Genomic DNA, 24,819 nt, shown 5'->3' with positions numbered 1-24,819 from the left:
TTGAATTAAATAATGTTTGCTTTGTATCTTTGACCTTCTCTTACCTTTTCTCTTGACTTCTGTAAAATGTTGAATGAGTTGGTTCAGAAGCATTCCTATTACATACGGATAGCTGTTAGGTGACAGGTCTAGCAAAACTCCTCATCTACACAGGAGCTGAGATGGTAGGCAGTGTTTTTTTCTTAGTCCTTCAGAAAAACTTACTTCATGCTCTCTTCTCCAGTTGCTGTCACTTAGAGGTATTTACCTGCAGGTGTTTTCTTCTCTAAGAAGTGATTCAATATACTTATTTCTAAAGAAGGTAACTTTTTGGACTCAGAAGATACTATTTTTCAGTGTCTTCCCTATAAAATGTTAAAATGAAAGGTAGAAAAAAAGAGAACTGCCAGTTCTGTAATTCAATCAGGATTTTATATTTAAACTGAGTGCTGTCTTACACCTTGCCTCCACTAACAGAAGTTCACTGAATCATTTATTCCCTCAGTAGCACTTCAGTTTCTCCTTGTTTCCAGTGGTTTTGCAGAAATGTTTCTGAGCTGCTGAAGCAGAAGGTGCAATCCTCAATGCTGTCTCCCTTCCTCTTTCTGTCTGCCAAATCCCCATTTAGATAGATTCTCCAACCCAGAAACAAAGAGGTGATGAAGATTAGGTGTAGTCAGCAGCACAGTGAAGGTACACAGTGATAGAAAATGGTGAGAACGAAGCCTTTCAACTCCCCTGTATGCCAAGATTTAAAGACATTTAATCAGATATGAGCCTTCTGGTTTGCAGGTGGCTGAGAAGTGAAGGCCCTTTGTGCTCAGCCTCATTGGTGGTGCCAAGGCAGGTGTTGGTGAGGGATGTCTCAAGGAACAGCTCACCAGGGACAGAAGAAAAAGGTGGTGACAAGTCTAGGGCACATGGCTGTGACAAAGACTTGGGAGGATGGCATGGCAGGGAAGCACAGCAGATACCTGGTCTTCCTCAAAGGAAGTGGGAGTGACTGTTCACTGGGAATGTGCTTGGCTCTATGAGAAGGGTGTCAGAGTGTCCACTCCAGCTGCTGCTTGTGGCCTAGGAGAAGAGGAGCTGGAGGGGGGAATAAGATGCAAAAGGGAATTTGAAAAGACAAGAAATGACACAATTTGTGCAGAGAGCCATCCTACTGGTACTCTAGCTGGACAAAAAAATAGGGAAAAAGATAAATTGAAAAGTCTGGGCTGTGTTCAGTGCTGACTGCAGAATGGTTAACCTTCCAGGTCTGCCCACCAAGGCTGCTAGCCAGCGATGGCTTGGGTATGTACCTGCCTAGGAAGTAAATAGGGCCCTTCAGCAGCGGCTCAGTATTCTGGGTTGGCATCGAGAGCCTCATGTGAGGCTCCAGTGGCTTTGGATCAAAGTCTTAAGTGAATATGAGCTTGTGTTTGATGTAAATACATAGCCAAAGAGAGAACTGATTCTATAACTCATTGTCAGCCTTCTGATATATCAGGTTGTTTACAGCTGATCCTTCTGTTTTTTCAGCTGTATCAGTGGCATAAGTTTCAAGGACAGGGAGCTTAAGAGAACCAAAACAACCTAGGGAAGGAAAAAAGACCTTACATTTTCTTTGTTATTGATTTAATGCTATATTACAGCTTGACAGCGCAGGGTAATATAGTGGAGCTATAATGTGTCAGGTTAAATACACAATGCACAAGTATTTTCTTCACTCTGAGCATCACAATGTTTAAGATTGTGTCAGAATTTCTCTTGTACAGCTTAGTCTACTATTTCTACTCATGCTGTGGCAGTCACTCTCCACACTGCTACTGATACCTGCCGTGAAATTGATGTAGTTCTGGTGGAGCCACACTGGATGAGGTGGACTTGGTGAAGAAAAGCAGATGCTTTTGTAAAGACTGGTTTTGTTGTAGCTGGAATATACAGACATGTCTCTAAGCACATAATATTTTCTTTTGACCCAGAGCAGAATGCCTTGCTGTGATTTTAGGTGTCTTTCAAAGCTTGGTGCCTCAAAGCTTAGGTTTTTTTCCCCCAGTTGCAGGTGCACAAGAAGTCTCCCTCACAAATGTAATTTCTGTAGCAGGTGTCTGATGTTTATGGTCATAAGTTTGGGCTGTGTTTCTCTGGGGTTGGTTGCACTCCCTGGAAAGGGGACAGGACTCCTGTAGAAGGTGAGGGGAAGCTACCTGCCCAGGGATAGGGAGTACAGACCTGCCTGGGGTCCATGCTTTCATGCTGCTTGCAGCCAAGTCCAGAGGTGAAGTTTTGTCCAGTAGGAAAAGTGTGTACAAAGCATGTAGGAGTCTACCTTCACATTTTCTAAACCCTGAATAAAATTTGCCTGTCTCTTGAATTTTCAGCCCTTTATGAGAGAAAGAGTTCTCTAATTCTCCTGAACGACTTGGATGAGGTGAATGCAGTCCCACTTATCTTTGCTGCTTGCTTCGGTGATGTCGTGTCTCTATTTAACACCTACCAATTCCTGGAGATTTTCTCTCATCAGGCATTCTGTTCCTCTTGCACCAGTGTCACCATTAATTTTCTTTGGCCTCTTTTACCTAAAAGTCTCAGCTTTCGACCAGCCTTCTTACCCACAGGAGCATCCTTGTCAATACTCTTTAGAGTCCATGAAAATAAAGTACTCTGGCTGCTGCTGGTTAGCTAAAGGCATTTTTCTGCATTTTCTCACTCTGTTTCTGACTGCTTTCCTGGGCTTTCTCTTTGTCTCACAGACTTAAAGAAAGAAAGGGAAAAGAGAAAAAGCTGTTCTCTTTTGACTCACTGTATCTTTTTTTGCCTTTTTTCCTTGCTTCTTTGTAAGTTAGAATGGCATTTCCTTCATGGTCTTCAGCTTATTTCAAACTTACTTCATATTTGGTGAAGAACTGTTACATTCAGTTTGAAATACTGTGTTTAGGACTAATAACTTTATACAAGATTTTGGTTACTATTGCTTTCTCTTCTTGATGAGTGACTGTCCTAGCTTGGTTTTTGATCGCATCTCATCTCTTTCTCTCTCCCCACACTGATGGATGGCTGCTGAAGAGTTTCATGAGATGTTCATTTCCTCAGTTCTTGCTGGGGTGCTACGTAAGAATATTTTTTAAGACAAACTGCATTTTGTTCACTATCTAGATAAAATGACACCTGGTTTGTAATTTTGTTTCTTGCCGTCATCTGGATTTTTTTCTTCTCTAGTTTTCCAAGGCCACTAGTGGAGGCAAACCTAATGTTATGTGAATGGTGCTCTTGTTATTTGTAACACAGGAATGGTCATCAAACCACACTTGCTGTGGTTTTACCAGAAAATTCTGCCCTGGCACTTTTGCCACCTTCAAGGTGCTGTGCTGCTTTTTCCCAGTCTAATTGTGATTGGTTTTTTCTTTCCCTGCCCCTGCTGGAAAGCAATAACCTGCTCTGAATGCCTGCACTTAACTAGTGCTCTTGTAAGTGATGACTTCTGTGTTCTGAGGCAATTGCTGTAGCTTGGGAATTGATACGCCTCTGTCTTGTCACCCATCGCAGTTATAGCAAATCAAGGACCAAACCATTTAAGCCCTGTTGTCCATTTAATTCTTAGGTGTTGTACTGTACGGTGGAAAGATTAGCAGCACAAATCAGCACGAAGTGCTCTTGCACTTTGTGGTGGAAACTGGCCATTGCAGGAACACCACTGCAAAGGGGCTTGTTTTCTATTTACTGCTACAGGTTTTTCATTAATCTTTGAGCTGTTTCCACATACAGCCTTAACCATTATCGCCACTGATGCAGCTGCGCCTCTTTTGGAGTGCAAATGCTCATTTTCCTGGCACGAAGTACATGCATCTGTGGAGTTTATAAGGAGATTCCACCATGCACTGAAAGTGGGTATTACTTTGCATAAAGTTTGCCATATTTAACACACAATTTGAACGGGAAAAGATCATCACAGGAAACTTAATCCATCCTCATGTATTAAATTAATTTATATAAATCTGCATGTGAGCCTTCCTTATAAAAACTGTGGGGGTTTTATGTGGTATGGGATGCTCTGAGACTTTCCATTAAGTGTTACTTGCTATAACAAATTACCATTATTATCCTGTGCATTTCTATTTCATAACGTGTTGTGTTTCATTGTTAGTCTTTCGAAAATAATAAAACAGGTTAAACTAAACAAGAGCTGCCCAGGGATAATAACAAAGTCTATAAAAAGAGAAACTCTCCAATTATGGTTTACAATATTATTAAATCATAAGAGGTCTTAAAAAAGCTTGAATGAGTCTTCATGTGTGAAAGTAGATGAAAAGCACTGTAATAGAGCTGGGGTGGGGGTGCTGGTGATTATATACCCTAAGTGGGTATATATGGAATTTGTCTGTGAGCCTGTGCTCCTGAAACATAAACCCCTCTGATTCTGAGTCTGTGAGGATGAAGCCACAGGGTCCCACTCCATTTCCAGGCCCTCTCTGTGGGGAATTGCTTACCCAGAATTGATGTGTCCTTGATAACTTCTCTGGAGAACGTCTGAGGGTACTGATGGAGGTTACTTTTAAGAGATAGAATGATTTGCTTTCTTCTGGAGGGCTGTTGTACAGCCTCTACTCAGTGAACCTTCAGCAGAAGGTTGCTGCCTGTGGAAGTCTCTCTTTCTGGGAGTGAAGCTGTGTAATTCCTTTTCCAAGAGTGGACGGTGGAAGAATGGTAGAAAAACTGCTGCATGTGGCAAAGCAAGCTATACTATTCCGCTGTTCCTGGAAAACATCCATCAGCCTTAACAAAATCAATCTTATTTTGGTGTACCTTCTGCATGGGTGTGTATTTTGGGCAGTGCTCTGCCTTGGGTGTGACAGGCTGAGCCACACCTGGGCACAAAACCAGTGTTGAGTCTTGGCTTGAATACCTGTTTCAGTGCAGCCTGTCTGCCCTGGTGGGACATGTGATCAATGCTGAGATTTCTGTAATCAGTTTTTTGTTTTGGTGGTGGTTGAGATGCTGCTGGTCAGCTCTATTAGACCTGTCAATGTCACCTAGTATTGAGAGACTGCACTTTGGTGTATGTGCTCTTCTCCTCCTTTCCCTGGGTCCTCTGAGTGCCTTTGCATTTGAACTGCCATTTGCCATTTTTGTAGGAGCTTTAGCAGAATCTTTGCTTCCAGGGACTCTTCCAGCAGAGATGTTAAAACACTAAAAACTCTTCTCCAAGTGTTTTGTGGGTGGCTCCTGTGAGGATTGACCTCCATGTCTGAGATGGCTGTATCTCCTCTTTCAAGGGTCTCTACATGATACAGTTTTCCCCATTTGTGGGGCAGGGTAAGTATGGAAACACAAGGAGAGCACCACCCTCACCTCCCTTCAGTGTAGTACAGTTTTTGCTTGCCAGAACTTCTGTTTATGAACATTATGTTGGGGAAAGACCACTTCTTCCTTAATTTTGAGATTCATATCTCTGTTTTACTTCCTTTGTTTACTGAACGGTCTACTGTGTATAATTGATGCATGCTGCTGGCAGTAAACAAGACTGACTCTCTCTGTTAGGGTATTAAAGATTAAGAGGAGAGAAGTAATTTTTTATTTACCCATCCCCTTCTTGGCTCCCTTGGCCAGAAGTTCCTGCACAGTTCCCCTGCAGTGGAGCAAATTTGGCATTCCATAGTAGGCTGCCTTTTTTCCCCCATGGCTGTGTGAGCTGGGCAGCTTTGCAGAGTTCTTGTGACTTGGATTAGAGCTGTTTGAAGACCCAGATTTGCTCACCCGTTTGGCATACAATAAATTTAACCACTGTTAATGTTTCAACATTGTTCTGCTGGAATTGTTTCAGGATGAAAGAATGTTTCCTTCATTGCCTTGTGGCCTAATTTCTTATGACAAAGAGCTTTAGCAGCAAAAAGCACTGGTGTGAATGTAGCACCTGCACATGCTCACGTTTAGTGTTCATGGACCACCAAAGATGGTATTTAAAACATACTTGCAGTCTGATTTTGCTGTTTATACCTCAATAGCGTGGTATTATGTTTGTATTTTGTTTTGCTGTTTTTTTTTTTTTATATATATAAAGAACACACGGGGGAACAGCCAAGCTGTGAGGCTGATGCTTTTACAGAGCTGTTCTCAATAATTTACATCGGGTAACTCACAGCTTACAAGCCTCATTGACTTGATGTTCACCCTAAGAAGGGGTGTGAAGGACTCACCCCACCTTTGGGATAGGGGACCTGATGGGGATAGGAGGATCCATTACCTATAAAGTTCTGCCTCTGCTGCCAGCAGACCTGTTTTTGCAGGAAAGTGATCAGGCATGATCCGTGGAGGCTGATGATAGATTTTTCCAGAGTATTGTCAGATGTCACGGGTTTAGTGCTTGGTTCTCACAACTTGGCCAACTAAATGAGAATTTCTCCCCTTTTGGTGCATGAGTTCATATCACCTGATATCCTGAGCACTTGTTCTCACCTGCCTGCATCTGCTTTCTCCAGAAATCGGGTTCCCAGATCGCACTTTGGCATTTGAGGGGGAGCGATGGACTATGCTCCAGCTGATTTACGGCCAGAAATGATTCATTTGTTACAAGAATATCTCCTGCAGAGGGTCCCTGTCATTGTGCACATCTGCAGGTGTCTTGGAGTGGACTGTGGCTCCATTAGGGGCAGGGTGGCCCCGTGGTGCCCCTTGCTCCCTTCAGCCCTGTGCTGAAAACAAGATTCTGGCCTGGGGGTTCTCTCTGCTGCAGTGTATTTGCAGCTGAAGCTCTGGCTGGGTGTCTGTTACTGCCATTTGTTGTGGTTTGTCATTCAGTGCTGTTAGAAATAAGGGAAAGTGATGGCTGTTGCTGCCCTGAAGTGGCTCGCAGGAGGAATGAGATAAAAAAATAAAAAACCTCCAAACTCTTCGTGTATTCTTGAATTACACAGACTGATGTCTTGTCAAAATGTAACTGCATCAGCCCATACTTCAAAGGGAAAGGTCAAGTCATGCCAAAATCTCACTTTTTCACAAACTCTCTGGGTTTCATCTGTTGCCTCCACAAACACTCCTGTAGGAGTACAGCAGGAATGCACAAGTAAGACTCTTGGTCTGGTAAAATTGGATTGGCCTGGAAAATTCAACCCAGGACAGCTAGCACTTCATTGCTTATGAATAAGAAATGTAGAGAGTTATTTATTAAAAAAAAAAAAAAAAAAAGTTGTCTGGCTCTCACAGACCCCTTCACACCTCCTCTGTTTCACAAAAACACCTAAGGTGTTTTTTTATAGTAGCAACAGCTCAGTGGCCTTGCTGTTGCGTCATGCTTGTTATGGGAGACCTGGAGTCTCTTAGTAACAACAGGAAAGATTATTGACCCTATAGCATATTTATAACTGCATGGATAATATTTAGATTGAGTCTTCTTTTCACTGGTTAGCTTGTAGTTCGTTTAAAAAAAATATCCTTCAACATTAATTAGATGTTTTTCCAGATTCCTTGTTCATATATGGAGTCTTGCCTAGATAGGCACCATGTGTATGTGTGTATATTTGTGCAGATACATATATAAATTTGTCCAAATGTACAGATGCTGTTAATACTTAAGAGAATTATCTTCAACTGTAGGTGAGGCAAGGCTTGTCAGTGCTGTTAAGCAAGCTGGCTGTAAAAAACAGTGACCAGAAGAATGTGTTAATATATGCTGTCAAACAAATGTCATAACAGCTTGTTACACTTTATTTTTTTTATGATCGACACAAATAATGAACCCTAATTGTCTCACTCAGTCTAGGGTGATGTTAGCTGACTTAGCTTTGCCATCAATGTCCTTGTAAAAATGATGCAAGCTACTAGACAAGCTTCTTTATGCCAGTAAAGCATTTAAATAAAGGCTTAACCTTCAGTGTGTGACACTGTTTTGAAAGTTAAATGGGAATAAATGCCTCTGTTATGCTAAGCAGATGCTCCAGCACCTTACCAAGTCCTTGTCTTGGCTGTTCCTGGGCAAAAGAATCTATTCTAGAGCAGAAAATAACTACCCATATTGTAAAGCTGCCACGTGGCCAACAGAACCACAGAAGGTGCCAATAGGGAAATAGGACAAGGGCCATGATGTTGGCTGGGGTGATTTGCTGCTTAGGAAGCACAGGCGTGGTCTCACTGCAGTGAACTCTGCTGGGAGGGCGCAGGACTCTCTGTCAAAAAGGTTGCCAAACACAGCTACGTAATATAAATATTGGGGAAATGGTTTCTCTTTAATCAAATAAACCAGAAGTTTAGAGTGATTTGCAGTAATTAGTTTAATAGCACTAACATTAGATGACTGCAAATGGGACAAAAGGCATAATTTAGAGTATTTGAAAGATGTCTTGCTATTAGAAGATCTCTCAAATCTAGCAATTGTTTTGTTTTGTTTCCTTACAGGTTAAACATATTGCTGGCTGGCATGAACCCCTTCTATTTCCATGCAGTGAATGTAATTTTACACTGTCTGGTGACTCTTGTGCTGATGTACACTTGTGACAAAGCTGTGTTCAAGGACTGTCGACTTGCTTTTGTCACGGCGCTCTTCTTTGCTGTGCATCCCATTCACACTGAGGCTGTAAGTATGTGCCACCAAACCTAAAAATAAATAAATTCTTCAAAATTTTAATATTTTTAAAGGAAACCTCTGAGTCACACAGAATGTTGTACTTGTGAGTTTTTTTGCTGTGGGGGAGCAAAGGTGAGAACGTGCTCTATTTAAAATAATTTGTCGGAGTCATTAAGAAAAAAGTGTATTGATACCTCCAGTCTTTGTGCTCTGGAACTGAATTCTAAATGATAGTCCTAATCAGCCATGCTGGGAATAAATGGACAGTCAGGAGTTTTCTGAAACTAAAGACCTCAGCGAGGCTGTACTCTCCTGCTGGGATATTGTTGCATGCCTTCAGTCATCTCCTATAGCCATCAATTTTAGGGAGGAAAAGTGAAGGTAGCATTACTGTGTATTCAGGAGGAGCTCTCTCAGAGGTGATGTGACCCATGGATTAATTTATATTTATTTCAATTAAAAGCTAGGAGAATCACCTTCAGAAAAAAGTTGTTTACAAACACCAGCATAAGTTTACAGAATAACAGCTCATATTGGAAATCTTTCTGTTTGTTATAAGGAAACTTTTAAAGATATAATCATTCCAAAACTGCAGTCGGTTAGCACTAGGAGACACTTCTATAGCTAAAAGGAGTCTTGCTGTCTTGGAGAGGGAAAGGTAATGTGCAGCTCTCCACACTGTAAAAAAGAAATGCTCTCATTAGCTGAGATACCACTGACATCACACTGCTTTCATTCCAAGCCTTTGTAAATGGGGGAGGGAAACAGCTCCTGTGGCTGAGAACTTTTGTGGAGAGATTACCTTAATAACAAAAAGCCATAAGCTTTGGAGTTACTCCCTGTGCTGTGTTGTGTGAACTAATCAGCTAGGCTCCTTTTGATAATACAGCTTTATATTTTAAGGGAGGTTTTAGATGAGGCACTCTTGGAATTTATTTTTTGTCTGGATCAGAACTTTAAAAGGTTAAAATAAATGCCAGAGCTCTGAATATAACTTAATTATGTAATCTCAAAAGGGACAAAATTTCAAAGGGCCTTTTATTTGCTTTATGGGTGATTTTTAGATCATTATGAAATAGGATATTGAAATAACTGTAACAATGAGTGTTTATCTGTTCTTCTTCAGTATTCCCTTTTTTACAAAAAAATTTTGTTCATTAATCTGTAGGAAAAAAACTCTTGCAAACTCAGATTGTTCAGGAGGAATAAATTCTTTAAGTTCTATTCTATCCCTTTTTGGTGATAAAGTTCATTCAAATGTTACTTACATAGTAAGTAATTTTCTTTAACAAATTTCAGTACTGGGAGTTGGATGCATTTCTTATCTAAGCCTTATGCAAAATTAAAACAAATCCTTAAAATTGGCATATTCTATATAACTTAATTAATATTTTATTAATTAAGGAATGACTTTACTGTTGGCTTCCTCATTTGTTTTGCTAAGCTAGAAATGCAGCAGACAAAACTGTGCATACCGTACACTGTCCAAGTAACATTTTGGTATGCCGAGGGAGGATAACACTGAAAGATCAAAAGTTTAAAATAGTAGCAGTGAGCATGGATTGTTGAGGCAGTCGTGGAGTGTTTTTTACATTTTTAGATGTGTTTTTACACCTGTGTGTCTCCTTTCCTTTCAGGTAACAGGTATAGTAGGCAGAGCAGATGTCCTCGCCTGTCTACTCTTTCTGTTGGCTTTTCTCTCCTATAATAGGTATGTGGTAACATCATGAGATTCTTTAGTCTGAGGAGGGGACCAGGGGCAGCTGTCAGTGTTTAATGGTTGTTGGCAGAGGTGCTTCCCGCAGCTCTGCTGTATGGAAGTGTCCTGGCCCCTGCTTGCAGCTATGGTGATGCTTATGAGAAAAAAACCTGTTAAACCAGGAGTCAACATTGACAATCCCTCTTCCTCTGGCATTACAGCTGACCACACAGCAGAGGAGGGCTCGTAAAAATTGTAAAGAAATGTTTTCAATGGAAGGCAAATTGTCTATATATAGAGTGAAGAGCAGACAGACACATGCTTGCCTTCAAATGCATGCTGTGACTGTGGGACTCTGGAACACCTGGTCTGAGAGAGTTAAGGAGTGTGTCTAGACCATTAGTCATCCTTTTCAGGTGAAAACTTGGCACTGCTTGCTGCTCTGTGTTCTAAAACCGCAACTGAACAAGTATAGATACAGAAATAGCTTACTTAGATGGGGTTTCTGCACCTTTTGCATTAGTTGCAGTTTGAAATAACATTGTTTGCATTCAGAAATAGCACCATGTCATCACAGCCACAGGGAAAAACTGCTGATACCCCTCCGGGGCTGTCTGCTACAAACCCACAATGCTGTTTTCTTCAGAAGGTTTCAAAGGTGTGAAACACAGTGACCCCACAGGAATCTGCCTGTTTGATTTCAGTTCTTTCCTGCCTTCTCCCCTGTGACAGGGGCTTGCTGCCCAGTCTGTTAATGATTAGGACACATCTCTGACTCAGGGGAGTGTGGGTGGGATGGAGGAATTTTTGCTTGCCTAATGCTTTTGGTCCCAGAAGGAGAATTAAGCATGTGTGTTCCACATGACAGAAAGCAGGTGTTTTCCTGCCTTCTCTGTACTTACTCTGCCTTCCTCTGACTGTTTCAAGTCTATTTTATTTTTCTGCTTGTCTTTGTTTCACCTCTTGTGCACCAAGACCTTGAGCAGCTCCCCAATTTGCGTGTTCCCTTCCTGTCCCGTGGCTCAGCCTTTTCTCATTTTAGATTGTTCATGTCTTGACATGTTCGTGTCAGCCATCTTAAGGCATTAAGGAAAAGTGTCTCAGTGTTTGTGTGTCTGTAGTAAACATGAAAATAACAGAGATGTTAAGATACTTTATGTCAATTCTGTTTTTCAGGAGTGTGGATCAGCTTTATGTTGGGGAACATTTCCCTCCCACTGCCTCCCCATTCTTTTTGCTGCTTAGTTTATTCCTTGGGACGTGTGCAATGCTGGTGAAGGAAACTGGAGTCACTGTGTTTGGTGTGTGCTTGGTTTATGACTTCTTTTCCCTCTCCTACAATGGACTCAAATTGTAAGTAACTTGTTATGCTCATGGTTTTCAGATGTTTTCACCTGTTAGTCTAAAATATGTATTATTATGGTGTACAGCACTGGGGGGAAATGGACTTGCCCTGCTGATTTAGATGGATGGCACACATCGACAAATTTGGAGGGACCCACAATTGCATTCTTTGTTTTGTGGTGGTGTGTTTTTTTTTTTTTTTTTTTTTTTTTAATTTTTTGTTACGCTCTTGCTACCTGGGTAAATCGACCAGATGTGAAGAACTGATTCCTAAAATGCTGAATTCACCCTGGCAAGACTAACATTTATTTTTTGTGTGGGAGTTCTGACTGAAGCATCAACATCTTAAAGTTTCTCTGGCTTAACTCCTTCCATTCACAATATCTGCTTGATTATTCCATCACATTGCCATGGGTTTAGAAATACTGTATGAAGTTTAGTAGTAAAACCAGGTTTGATGTTTTTTCTGTCCTTTCAGAATGGAAAAAGAGGGAAAATACCAATCCAATTCTGGTTGGAATAACTAGCAGCTCTCAGAAGTCACTGGAGAAAAATTAAATACTTTGAAGTTTGTACCCCTCACCCACTTAGTGTCACAAATAACTGTGCTCTTTTCCATCTCCATTCAAAGTCAGAAGTCTTGTTTTATTAGAATACTTTTATGTTAACCATTATATATGGTTTTTATCAGTTTCTCTCCCAAAACATCCCTGGTGCAGACCTGTGAGTGAGTGTAAGAGCTCACTGCTCCTGAGAATCGGAGTTCTCACTCCTCATATCATTTCTTGTGTTTCCACTGGTGCTGCCCCACCAGCTCTGTAACCTGTCACACCCTACATGAGCTTGTGTGTATCTGGGTTATAAAAAGGACACTGAATTTGTGTTTCTGCAGTGAATTAAATGAACAGAGCTGGCACAAGGCAAGAGCAGCAACTGCAGGGAGGAGAAGGGGGACTCTCAGGAGCATCCTGGCTTCCCTTCCTTTGTGTCCCTTGCCCTAATGGGGACAGGCCACGTTTCAGGCCTGCCCTCTGGCAGCACTAGCAATCGGCAGGCAGGTACAATGGATCGGCAGGGGATTCCTCCTCTTTTCACTGGATAAGTAGTTCTTAATGGTGTGACTGGTGGGCAAGTAGCCAGGGAGATTTCTGGGGGCTGACAGCCAACTTGCTTGTTAACACTTGCATTTACACCCTGACAGGCGTGCTTCAGGAGCTGCCTAGCTAAAGGGAACACGACTGTTAATTAACTGGAGGAAAATCTGTGCCTTCCTCCTCCCTCCTTTCCTCAGTCTCTCTCTTCCCATAGGCCCACATTCCAGGGGGCCTGTTCAAGATATTTCTCTTGTTTCAGTGGCGGCCAGTTGCCCAGATGTGGCACTATTTAGCTTGTAGGAATTAAGCTCTTTAGTCCAGATGCGCTGTATTTTTGAATCTCCTTTGGCTGCATTTATTGTGCATTTATTGTGTGTTTATCTCTTTGTGATGCTCAAGATTTTATGACTGCATTTGACTTTAAGGGGCAGCAGAAAACAAACAGCCTTCTATGTGCTGCTGAAAACTCATCTGCTCCTTCTTCCAACCTGTCCAGATTGGTTTTCTGTTTAAAAGTGGTGGAATGTCATTTGTTTTCTGGAGCAAAAAATTAGGAGTGACACCACAGTGCTTCCCATCTTAACAGAGGTCCAGAGAACAGCTTGGTACAGGAATGCTCATCTTCTGTTGCTGTCAAGTCTCTAGGTCTAGTTAGGAAGTAATAAATACTGTCCTCTCAGCACACAAAGGCTTTTTTTGTCTGTTGTAGTTTGATACCATGTTGTGCCGATTTCATAGCATTCAACCTTTTGATAAGTAAAAGTGCAAAGAACACAAGTCCTGACATCCTTTTCTTTCCCCTTTCCCTACTTTTCCTCCCTTTTCTCAGGAGAAATGGGGGCATTCACCAGAGGACCGCCCGGCCGCCTGTGTCCTCTCCGTGCAGCGCGCCGCAGGTGCCGCTGTCCGGCCGGGAGAACGGGAAGCAACGCTTTGGCCACCGCGGCGCCTGGAGCTCCTGCCACCCGCCAGCACCCGAGGAGCAGCCCAGCGGGGGCCTGCGCGTGCCTAGCAGGGCCATCTGGGCCATTTGCAGGTGCTGCTGCCCGCTCCTGCTCCGTTTGTTTTTATCCTGAAATTGCTGTAGTTTTCCTTGTGCTGTTGGAGAGGGAAGGCAGGAGAAGGTGGAAGGAGGGAGAAAGGAGGAGAGTATCTGAGGACACGTTAGTGTTTTTGTTTTCTTTAATCCTTGTATTTGTCTCTATTTTCCCTGATGGATAGTATCATAGAATTGTTCAAGTTGGAAAAGACCTTTAAGATTATCAAGTCCAACCATTACCTCAGCACTGCCAAGCCGGCTACTAAACCATGTCCCACATCTACACATATTTTAAATAACTTCAGTGATGGTGACTCCACTGCTTCCCTGGGCAGTCTGTTGGCGACCCTTTCAGTGAAGAAAATGTTCCTAATATCCAATTTAAAACTTTCTTGGCACATCTTGAGGCCATTTTCTCTTGTCCTGTTGCTTGCTGCTAGGGAGAGACTGATGCCCACAACAGGGGCCAGGAGGTTATCAATATAAAAAACATCTTCTGTCTTGTTCCATCATCTTGTTCCTTGTTTCTTTTACTCCTGTTGCTTCTTTCTTCCTACTGCTCCTTTCTCCCCTCCTTTGCTTTGTACTTTTTCCAGACACCCTCCCTCTGCCCCTGCTTTTGGGAACATCCCTTTCTTACACAATGGGAAAGCCTCTCGTTTCCCAGCCTCTTCAAGAGAGGCTGCAGAAGCTGTATTGGAGAGCCCATGCACGTGGGATGGCTTCAGAGTGAGCTCCTCCACGCTGCCAATTGGCATTTGCTTTTTGGCGGCTGCCTCTTCAAGTGTTGTGAAGGATTTCTGCTCATGGCAAATCAAGCCCTGCATGTACATAGCTGCTTTCTGTTTGAAAAGGGGCTCTCATGCTGGTGTAAGCTGCTCAGCTGCTCTCTTCTCAAGTGACTGACTGTGTACGACACACTTGCAACGACTTGCTGTGTGAGAGTTAGCTGTGGGATGCCCAAAGTGGAGCTGGCTTGGTCCCAGTGGCTGAGAGGGAAGCGTGCCTGTGAGAGTTGTGCTGTTGACATATTATATGATATGAAGCAGGAAGAACTCAAGACAATTTCTCTATTAAAATATATTCTGTAGTAAAAAAAAAAAGGAAATCCTTGCTGTAGAAGAAAAAAGAAAGAAAAGATGAAGTTGCTGTTGAATCTGTAAGATTAATTATGCAATTTTTCCTTGTAATTCACATTTGTCTGACTTGTGTAGGTCTTTTTGTATGGCAAAAGGATGGGGTGAAAAAACTTCAAATATTTCAGAAGCTCCAAAATTGGTGGACAGATTTGGCACAGTGAGATAGCTTCAGTTATCTTATTTAGTCTACCAGATTACTAATTGTAAGGTTTTAATTAGAATGAAGTAGTAGTGCACTGATCTGTACTTTTAAGTACTTGTAATGTGATCAAGTAGGTTTCTATTTAATAATAATTTATTATACCTCTTCTTACTAGAGCTAACTGAAAAATGCAGGAAGATGTAATGGAGGAATTAAGGGAATTGGTCTAATTAGCAGTAACTGGTGCTAGTTATGTAAATTCTTGGTGCAGAGATATTTTTATTCATTATTGTCACTTGCTCTTATATTCAGCTATCCAGTGAATATGTGGGTTGCAGTCCCAGTTGCCTTTAGGAGTTAGGAATGAGTTAGTCTGGAGGAAGTTGTAGGTTTTATCACCACAATTTATTGCAATTTTAGGGAATGCTGGCATATGCTACTGAGATGAGGTAACTAGAATCTCTTGTGGGTTTGATCCATCTCCCTGAGTTTTAAAACCTGAAAGAGGCATGTGAGTGTCTGTGCCTTTCCATGTGATATAAATGGGGAAGGACAGACAGGAACTTTCATGTCAGGCTTGTACTTGTGTTTGGGGTAAGGCCTCAGTGCTTTCACTCTGGTGTGGTATGTGTCCTGTTGAAAATCACTATCAGTGGCAATCATCACTTATTCTCTTTTTTTGTGGTTTGTTGAAGCCACTGAAAACTGGAATGTATTTTTTTACCTTTTTTTCTTTTTTTAAATGGTTTTGGTTATGCCATGTCCTATGTGCCTCACACTCTGTGTTGCTAGATGTGGTCCAGCCCATGAACACCTCCAAGCCACCTAATCACTCTGAAGGTTTTGAGCTGTATAAATAGCTGGGGCCTGCAGTCTAAGCTTCTTGAAAAATAAGACTCCGCAATAGCTTGCATACTTTTGAAACTGAAATTTCTGTTTCTCTTTGGTGTCCTAGAAGCTCATTTTTATTGTCTGCTGGTGGTGAGACTCCTTCCTTGGAGGAGACCATAGACTGTAATTAATGCTGCTATTTTCCATGTATATGAATGGCTTAATGAGGTTTTGTTGTGGGTTATTTTTATTTATGTATTTTATTTTAATTTTTTTGTCAGGTTGCAGAAGAAGCAGGTGTACCTGGAACTGTGCCCAACAGCATCACTCTATCTCTGTGTTGTGTGTGTAAAAGAGAGTGTGGGAGCTCACTACTCATTAGCATTGTGGGAACCAGGCCCAAAACCTCATTGATCCAAAATCCAATGAAATCCTAAAGGTTGTAGCAGGGATAAATGTGATCTGATGACTAAACTGGCAGCGCTGTTGTTTCCTCTTATAGTGGCAAGAGAAAGAAGGTGGAAATGCTCTGCAGAATGTGGTGCATTCCAGGGATGTCTGCGCTGGCCCTAACTTCGACAGACTGTGAGGAAAAATATGTTGAGGTCGTAACATTTCTTCCCTGAGTCCCTGTGCAGCGTGCGTGGTCAGCGGTTGAGCTGAAACAGATGCTGTCCTTCAGCATGAAGGAAGAGCACAGGGAGAGGTGGAGGGAAGGTGCTGGCACACACAGTGTGGGACTATGAAGCAATTGCTTGGATTTTCCTCACTGGCTGCTTCTATTTCCAATCCTTGTGTATGTAGCAATGATTTTTAATTTTTTTTTTCTTTTTTGACTAATATGATAGTATAGCACATTTCTGCTTAAACATGGAATTACTATTCAAAAAGCAGAAGTCAACTGAATTTCTGTTCCTTCCCCATGCCACACAGTGCAATGCTACATTCTAGATTTGTAACTGATATAGACAGAACAGTGTGACCACTTTCCCAGATGTGGGCTTTCATGTGTGCAAACTTCACATTTTCTTGAATTTGTTAGAGAGTGTTTGATAAGAAAGTGTGGGTATGAAACTGCCTGGGTTATAAAATTGCGAGGAAAACACTTTCTGTTAGATGGGGTACAACTTTCTTAAATTTTGGTAAGTTGTTCCTAGTTGCACTTATGCACCCTGGAGGTCAGTGGTGGTCGCTTTCATATGCAAAGCACAGCAGCAAAAAGCAAAGTGTGTCTCTGAGAAAAGCAGCAGGGAGGTAACTACTCTTTGTTTTATGTTTGACTAAAATAAGGCAGGAAACCTGGATACTTGTCTCTGGCCTGAAAGTTCCTTACTGTACAACAGCAAAATAGCAAGGAAGTGTTAAAGGGCATTGCAAACACCAGTGCAAAAGCTGATGGAGAAATTCCAGGGCAGCTTGGGATTGTCTGGGTATGGGAATAAATCACACAGACTCCATTTCCTTCATGGTGGAAAAAAGCCCCCTGTTTATTCACATAACTCCTTTTTATATAGTTTTACAGACCTCGTGTGTGACTCCAGTTGGTTAGTAATTTTCTTGCCAATTACTTATTGGTTAGTAACAAGTTGTCACCCTGTATTAATTAGTCACTCAAACCCTCCGTGTGTACGTGCAGAAAAAGTTGTTTGTGAGAGATAGTTTTCATTTTTCTATCTAACGGTGTAAAAACAGTTTATACAGGTGCAAGTTGTTTTTCACCCAGGAATAGATCGTTATGCTAACGAACTGCTCAGATCAGGATTGCTTTCGCAGGGGAACTTGCAAAATGCTAGCCTTGACAAGGTCAGCCATTGATTTTAGGAGAGCAGGCTTACTTTTATGAAGCCTTTCTTTATGATTTTTCTACCTTACTGCAACATCTGTGAGCCTAGCAGTCAAAATGCTTTTCTTCTTTAGGAAAAGCAAATTGAGTAATCTGGTACATTAAGCAATAGAGACAGCCTAGGCTTTTTCCTTCCTCTCTCACTGGTCATGTCCTCAGGGTTGCAAGATTTTACAAATAAAGGATAAAGCTCCAAGTCTGTGATGCTCTGAGCAAAGGTTGGTATGAATTGCCTCTGTGTGAAAGCAGAGAAGAAGTGTTGCACTGTCACTGGCTATAGGCTGATTTTTTTTTTTCCTTAATTGATATTTAAAATTTAATTGAGAATAGGACAACAAAAGTTTGCTCCAAAAGGCAAGTAGGGTCCTGAGTCCCAAGGCCTGGGGAAGAACAGTGTGTGGTAGATTAGGTAAGTGTCATTGCTATCCTGGGATCCGTGGGATGCTGCTTCTATGGTGTTGCAAGTTTTTTTAATTCTAACAAGTTTGCTAAGGCTCTGCTAATTTTGCTATTTAGTAAGCTGAAGTTATGAATGAAGTTTGGCTGCCTCTGGGGAGGTGGATTGCAGAGGTGGATTTGGCCTGTGGTTTATTCTTCTCTGAACTCAGTTCTTAAGATGGTTTTTCCATTGTCAGTCTGAGCAATAGCTCTCTCTACTGCTGTGTCTGTACAGTCTGTGTAGGAAATATTGAGTGACTCTTTCTGAAGGCCATGAATTCCCCTGCAGTCAGTGACAATATTTATTGTCATGCACAGATGATACCTGAGGCCACCAGAAAGCTCTGCTAGAGAGAGTCTAGAAACATGTGAGATGTGGCTGCCCCCATGCTTACAGCCTTGGATGCAGCCAAGGATTTACATGCTCTGGCCTGCAACTGGATTCCAGAGAACCCTTGTGTAATCTTGGGAAAATAATTACATCTCTCTATTCCCATGGCATGTGCTGGAAGATGAGGCACATTACTATGCATGCTGCTTTTCTACTTCCATTTGTGTGATGTACTGGTTGTCTTCCATCCCCCTCCCAAAAGAGACAAAGCCAAGGATTCTCTCTTAGGCATACTTCTGCCGTTATGTGTCTTAATTTTTGAAATCTTCGAGTGCTGTTTCAGTAAAGTAACTGAACTCATTGCTTGCAGAGTGATGTTTAGTTAAGAACAGCACTGCTTTGCTATGGTGATGACTAAGGTTGCACGCATGCAGAAAAAGACTTGTTTAGACCTCATTGTGCTGCAAAAATATGCACTAGCCAGATAAGAAAGATCTGCTTTAATTTTGGCCTCCTTGTGTGTTTTTATTGTGACAGTCTTTAATTACACTATCACATAGCTTTTTCTTTTTTTCACAATCCTTGCTCAATTCATTGTCCAGAATGGATGGTGCTCACATAATTCGATATTTTGTTTCTTCCTGGTCCAGAACATTGCCCCATGCCCTATTTACTTCATATTATTCAAGTCCTGCTCTGAGACAGATTTACACTTCTCAGTAATTCCTCTGTGTACAGACTCCCAAGTGCTGGTATTTCCTTGCAGTTTGTTACTTAGGTCTGTAATCTTCCAAAGTACTTTTGGCATAGTTTCTGGATGTGTAACTTCCTTACTATTCAGAACAAGTAAAGTGAATAGCCAGAAATTTTGTAGTGGGGAACCACATGGATGTTAAGAGTTGGATTCACCTTTGTATTTACTTCATGGATATCTGCTGGCGGAGCAAGCAGACTGGTGGCAGCAGTAGACTGTGCTCTATAGGAGTCAGTCTTGAGAGATGGGGGACCTTTTCCCTTAGCTATTTTGCAGACAGAGGAGGCATAATGGTATGATGTTCCCTTCCAGACTTGGAGAGGAATGAACCCAGCCCAGCATGTGCAGCTTCTTCTGGCAGCCCTTTTCTTCCTCTCTCCCTGGTTAGTTGCCCTGCCTCACCTGCTGCAGCCTGCTCATCTCTTCTCATTTGCTTTTCTTTAGTCATTTAATTGCTTCCAGTCTTTGGTCCTCAGGCTTTGCCTTTTGGGTCTTGTTGCTGTCCTCAAGAGCTACTGTGTTAGTCTCACTCCCAGGGTCCCTCCTGTACTCCTGTCCCCTAAGTCCTTGCCAAGCCAATTCAAGGGCCCCAGTATGTGTCCTTTTACTGCCTGTTGCATCCTCCATGTGCTCCCCACTCCTCCCATCTTTCCAGTTCAATCTTCTGCCATGGTAGCTCTGCCCAGCATGGGGGCAAGGTCCCTCTGGATTCTTTCAGCTTTCAGCACTCACTGTCTTCTCTTTCTCTTCGCTTTCTCTTCGCTTTCTCTTCGCTTCCTCTCCTCTCCTCTCCTCTCCTCTCCTCTCCTCTCCTCTCCTCTCCTCTCCTCTCCTCTCCTCTCCTCTCCTCTCCTCTCCTCTCCTCTCCTCTCCTCTCCTCTCCTCTCCTCTCCTCTCCTCTCCTCTCCTCTCCTCTCCTCTCCTCTCCTCTCCTCTCCTCTCCTCTCCTCTCCTCTCCTCTCCTCTCCTCTCCTCTCCTCTCCTCTCCTCTCCTCTCCTCTCCTCTCCTCTCCTCTCCATGGGTTTCTGCTCTATGGGCTGCAAACCCCAGTTTCTTTTTGACCTCATCTCTCCAGCTTTGGGGGTCCAGCTCTCCTCTGCCCTATAGCTATCTTGGGAGTTTTCCCTGTGCTGCCTTTGAGGAGAAGGGAGCATAGAGAGCCAGGTAGAAGCCAGGAGCCTGCTCTGCTCTGGCCTTGGGGTGGCATGGAGCCACAGTTGATCTCACTCTTGGCTTCCCTGTGGCTGGAAAAGTAGGCACTTGTGCATACAGTTATTTGACTAGAAGAGGGTTGGTTTTAAATTCGACAGCCTTTGTTGGATCCTGTTTCAGCCACTGTTCTGGATAGCACTTTTCTTGCAGTACAGAAAAACACCTCTTGCCCTCTTTTTAAGGACTTCCTAGAAGGAAGAGGAAAGTAAATAATTTCTCCTGGACTATTTATATGTGGCAGTACCAAGAGGCCCTGTTTATTTCAGTAAGCAGCAAATAAATGCTTTGCCTTCATGTACATTGAATGTCAGAAAAAAGGGACAAGACTGAGTCTGATGTTACTTTTCTTAGCTGATGATGACTTAACAAGTTCTAGCTTGTTCTTTTTTTTTTTTTTTTTCTTCTCTAGATAAGATTATTTATTCTTCTAAAGATTCTTTAGACTTTGATTTAGTTCATGAAAATCCATTTTTGTGGAAACTGTGCCTGGGACAAAGACTGGTGCTGCGCAAAACAGAATCAGGAGGAAAAGTTAATGACTGGTTTTGGGTTTCTTTTTTCCCCATATTCTGAAAGATGCTAATATTTTATTCATTCGTGTGCAGAGGGAGAAGGTTTTTCTCTCTCATTAATGGGAATTGCATTTAAGCCCTGCAGTTGCAGTCACTTCATTGTACGTCAGCCTCTTCTGTTCTCTGTGTTGCTAATTGGAAATCCCCAATTTGTAGGTGCAGTCTGTGTGTCCCAGAGCTGACTCACAGGAGTCTCTGTTCATTCCCTTTGCTTCACAGGACTGCCTTTCTATTCACAGTTCATGGCAGTCTCATTAAACCAGTGTTTGAAGTAGCAGTGTGCCCATGTCCATTGGCTTTCTCTGAAAGCCCTGTAAACCACTGTCAAAGAATTAACAGTGGCTGAGAAATAGGAACAAACCCTAATGGCTTGCAAGGTCATTTTCCTTGCAGTAAATCTGGGTTAGTTTGGCACAGAACAGTATTTCAGTCACCCAGGGAAAAAAAAAAAAAAAAACCCAACCACAACACCTGAAGATGGATGATATCGAGATTATTGCAGGTATTTCCCTGGTTAGCAAATCTAATTGAGCAATTTCTCTCTTACACGTGGACTTCCAGGCACTTTTTTTGTTGTCTTTTTGGAAACTTTTAGGCTGTTCTCAGGAGTAAACGACTCAGCTGTAACTACCTACCTCATTAATGACTGATGCTTTCCAAGCTAGTCCATGTTTCCTCTGAACCTGGTAATCACAGCATATATTAAGGGAGGGACAGCAGATTCTCAGAACTAAGTTACTTGGCTTTAAGTATTCACGGGCTGATACAAGCAATCATTTGCTCAAAACCACAAGGACACCAATCTCATCAAGTGCAACTTCAGGTGGATGATTTTGATTGTGTGATAAGGGTTACTTTGATTTTTTTTTTAATATGAAGTAGCTGTTGAGATTTAATATTTGGTTTAGGAAGTCTAAGAAAAAAAATCTGCTAGCATGTGTAAAGCTTCTCCCATCCTTCCTGTTTGCTTTCCAAGATGAACAGATTCTTCCCTGACTAGAAACTTAATCTTCAATTTAATCTAGAGTATTAAATCCTCTTTCACATTTCTAATGCAGTTATCCCAATATTCTTTTCCATCAAGTGCATTAGAAACCTTGATCTTCTACTTGGCTTGGAAATGCTGGAACACACTTTTCTCTCTTGATCTTTGAAATGCAGATTTTCTGTTTCTATTCTTTTAAGCAATTTCCAGAATGTGAATATCCAGGAAACTGCAGTGCAGAAGGGACTCTTGTAAAATGCATTCCACGTTCCAAACATCCGTGTTAAAATTCAGATATTGGCCAAAGTAAGCCGTGAAAGGCGAGGTTTGTGCTTGGGCTGTTGGAATGCTGCTGTTGAGTGTGTGCTTTCCAGGTCTGATGGGTCTCACAGCATCTGGAGACACCCTGTTTTGCCTTAGGAGTTCTCATTGCCTGCCACAACTGATCATGGAGTGGTTTAAATGATAATCTTCTACTGGAATATGCTGTGGTGGTTGTTTTGATTTCTTTTTTTTTTCCACCTCCTTTCTAAAAGTTAGGTTCTGTTGTCTTAAGAAAGTATTATTCTTTTGCTATGTGGGTAATGCAGCTGTTCCCTGTGTTTAAAGCTTTGGTTGGCAGCATGTTTGCTGTAGATCCTCTGCTGGGGGCTGAAGTCTGCTCAAATCTCTCCTTTTGTGACCTGTGAAATCCCTCGGTTTTGCAAATCAGCTCTGGTGTAAGGAGATATTAAACATAAAGTTATTACTTTGAAACTAACTATGGTTGCACTTTGGTTGTGCTAGTATAAAAAGTATGGGATAAAGTACTGTTCCATTTAATCTGTGAAAGATGTCAGTAAACCCTCTGGGTGTTCTTCCAAAGAGGAAAATTAGCAGGAAAATCTTGACAAGAAACTTTTCCACTGATTGTTCACAGTAAAATTCAGGGAAAGAGTAATTATCAGTTAGATGTGGAAGGGAGATGGAACATTACCTTTATATCCTTCCCATAAAACACAGCTTTATCCCCTCATACACCACTGTGACACATACAGTTCCTTCAAGACCATGCTAGGAATTTCTGCAGAGACCAAGCTGGTGTAAAATGATGGCCTTGGGTTCTCTTGGGAATATTTTGGTATTAGCTGATTTAATTGCATTTACCATAATCTCTGCCTAATCTCATGACAGCAGCTTCTATCACTGCAGCTGTGAATTATCTGTAAAAGTTGAAAGCAGAGATATATATTTTTTTTTGTTTTCTGGTAGCAAACTCAATTAATTTGTTGTTGTTCTCCCTCTTGTCTCCTGTTTTCTCCACTGTTAATTATGTCAAACATTCATTTCAGCAGATGAGTTGCTTACAATACAAATGTTTTTGGTAAAAGCATCGGGAATTTTCATTTTAGAAAGCTGTCACCTGGTCTGTGGTCTAAATGGCTGCTAATGCTGGTCTTTCCAATCAGTCTGTTATGATCAGCATTCATTTGCTGATCTTGGCTGGCACACTGTGGATTCACTGTCATGATCCTGCCTGTGGTCCTGAATGGTATCTCCATCCTGGAATTACTCACTATGGAAAATGAAATTCCTTCATTCATTATCCATAGGAGCTTTTAGAGATGATGGACAGCTTTCCAGCCAGAAGGCATTTGTTCATGCATTTGGTCTAGTGCTTTGCATTAATATAAATAGAGGAATTTTTGCATGAGATTTCTTCAAGGGAAAAAAAAACCCAACAAAGAATTCCTTTTATTTTAAGTTAGGATTTTTCTGTTGAACTCCTATTAGTATATTGAACATAATAGAAGAACACACCATATCAAACCAGGGATCCATCTAGCTCTGTGTTCTGACCGTGGTCATTACTGGAGGCTTACAGAGAAGAGAAGAATGGGAATGGGGCCAGGGCAGGGTTATCTTTCCTTACTGTGGCTGCTGAACATGTGCCAGGCATTGATTTAGAGTCCATGGATCTGGATGCTGTATCTAGAGTACTGTGTTTAAGACTCTCCATGGACCTGTCCTCTGTGGAGTTGCCTAATTTCCTTTTTAGAGCCCTTCTCTCCTCCGAGTTTGAGTCTTGTCATGGTGAGTTCTGTGATTTTAATTACACGCCATATAAAGGAATCTTTTTGTTTGCTTGAAACCTGATAATTTCATTGGGAGCCCTTTGACTTTGTGCGATAAGAAGTAGAAAGAATTTTGTTGGTTCCCTTCCTCAGGCCCTTCATAATTTTGTAGTATCTCTGTGTGTACTCCCTTCCCAGGGTGGAGAGCCCTGTTCTGTTGACTCTCTCCTCACGCAGACACCATTCCATGTGTCTGATGAGCCTTATTACCCTTTCCTGTACCTCTTTGATCTCTATTAGACCCTTTGGGAAATGGGCAGAGGAAGGGAAGGTCTCAGAATATCATGCAGTACTCCAGATGCTGGGACTTGGATTTTTATTCATTGTATTATTACTTCTGTTTTTCACAAGCTGCATTTTTTTTTTTTTTTGGTGCTGATTTATGGCATCACTTCTTTCTTTATTGTTTATTCTTTTGTTTTGATTGGAGTCTGTTTAGGTAATATGTACAGTAAAAATCAGAATGGAAAAATCTGCGTATATTTTATTACTATGTTTTCTATTGTGTGTACTGGCTTTGGCTGCATCTGCCTGGCCTGTTCCCCATTACAAGGGAAAGGCTGGAGTGAGATGCTGAACTAAGCTGAGATGAGCCAGGCTGATTTTGGGGCCAGAGATTACACCATCGAAGTTTGCAGTTGCTGTATCTGGGTCTCAGTTACCTAGATGTGGGTTTACAGTATATCCTTCTCTTCTTAACTGCTCTTTGGGGATCAGTAATATCTCAAAGAAACCTTGGGCAAGGCTTGTGGGCTGAGCA

At 41.9% G+C, this 24,819-nt stretch overlaps 1 protein-coding gene across 1 annotated transcript in view; it reads left to right on the top strand.

Annotated features, from left to right (window-relative positions):
- TMTC1 (transmembrane O-mannosyltransferase targeting cadherins 1) overlaps positions 1–24,819 on the top strand; it is a 134,909-nt gene that overhangs the window by 3,456 nt on the left and 106,634 nt on the right. Inside the window, exons 2-5 of the mRNA XM_053978431.1 lie at positions 8,353–8,530; positions 10,159–10,232; positions 11,397–11,573; positions 13,488–13,694. Of these exons, the coding sequence (XP_053834406.1) occupies positions 8,353–8,530; positions 10,159–10,232; positions 11,397–11,573; positions 13,488–13,694 (636 nt within the window). The remainder of the gene's footprint in view (positions 1–8,352; positions 8,531–10,158; positions 10,233–11,396; positions 11,574–13,487; positions 13,695–24,819) is intronic.

The sequence above is a fragment of the Vidua macroura genome, chromosome 5 (genome assembly GCF_024509145.1).
Source record: "Vidua macroura isolate BioBank_ID:100142 chromosome 5, ASM2450914v1, whole genome shotgun sequence".
Taxonomy (NCBI): domain Eukaryota; kingdom Metazoa; phylum Chordata; class Aves; order Passeriformes; family Viduidae; genus Vidua; species Vidua macroura.
The sequence above is the reverse complement of the archived record's forward strand: the minus strand, read 5'-3'. Positions and strand labels throughout refer to the sequence as shown.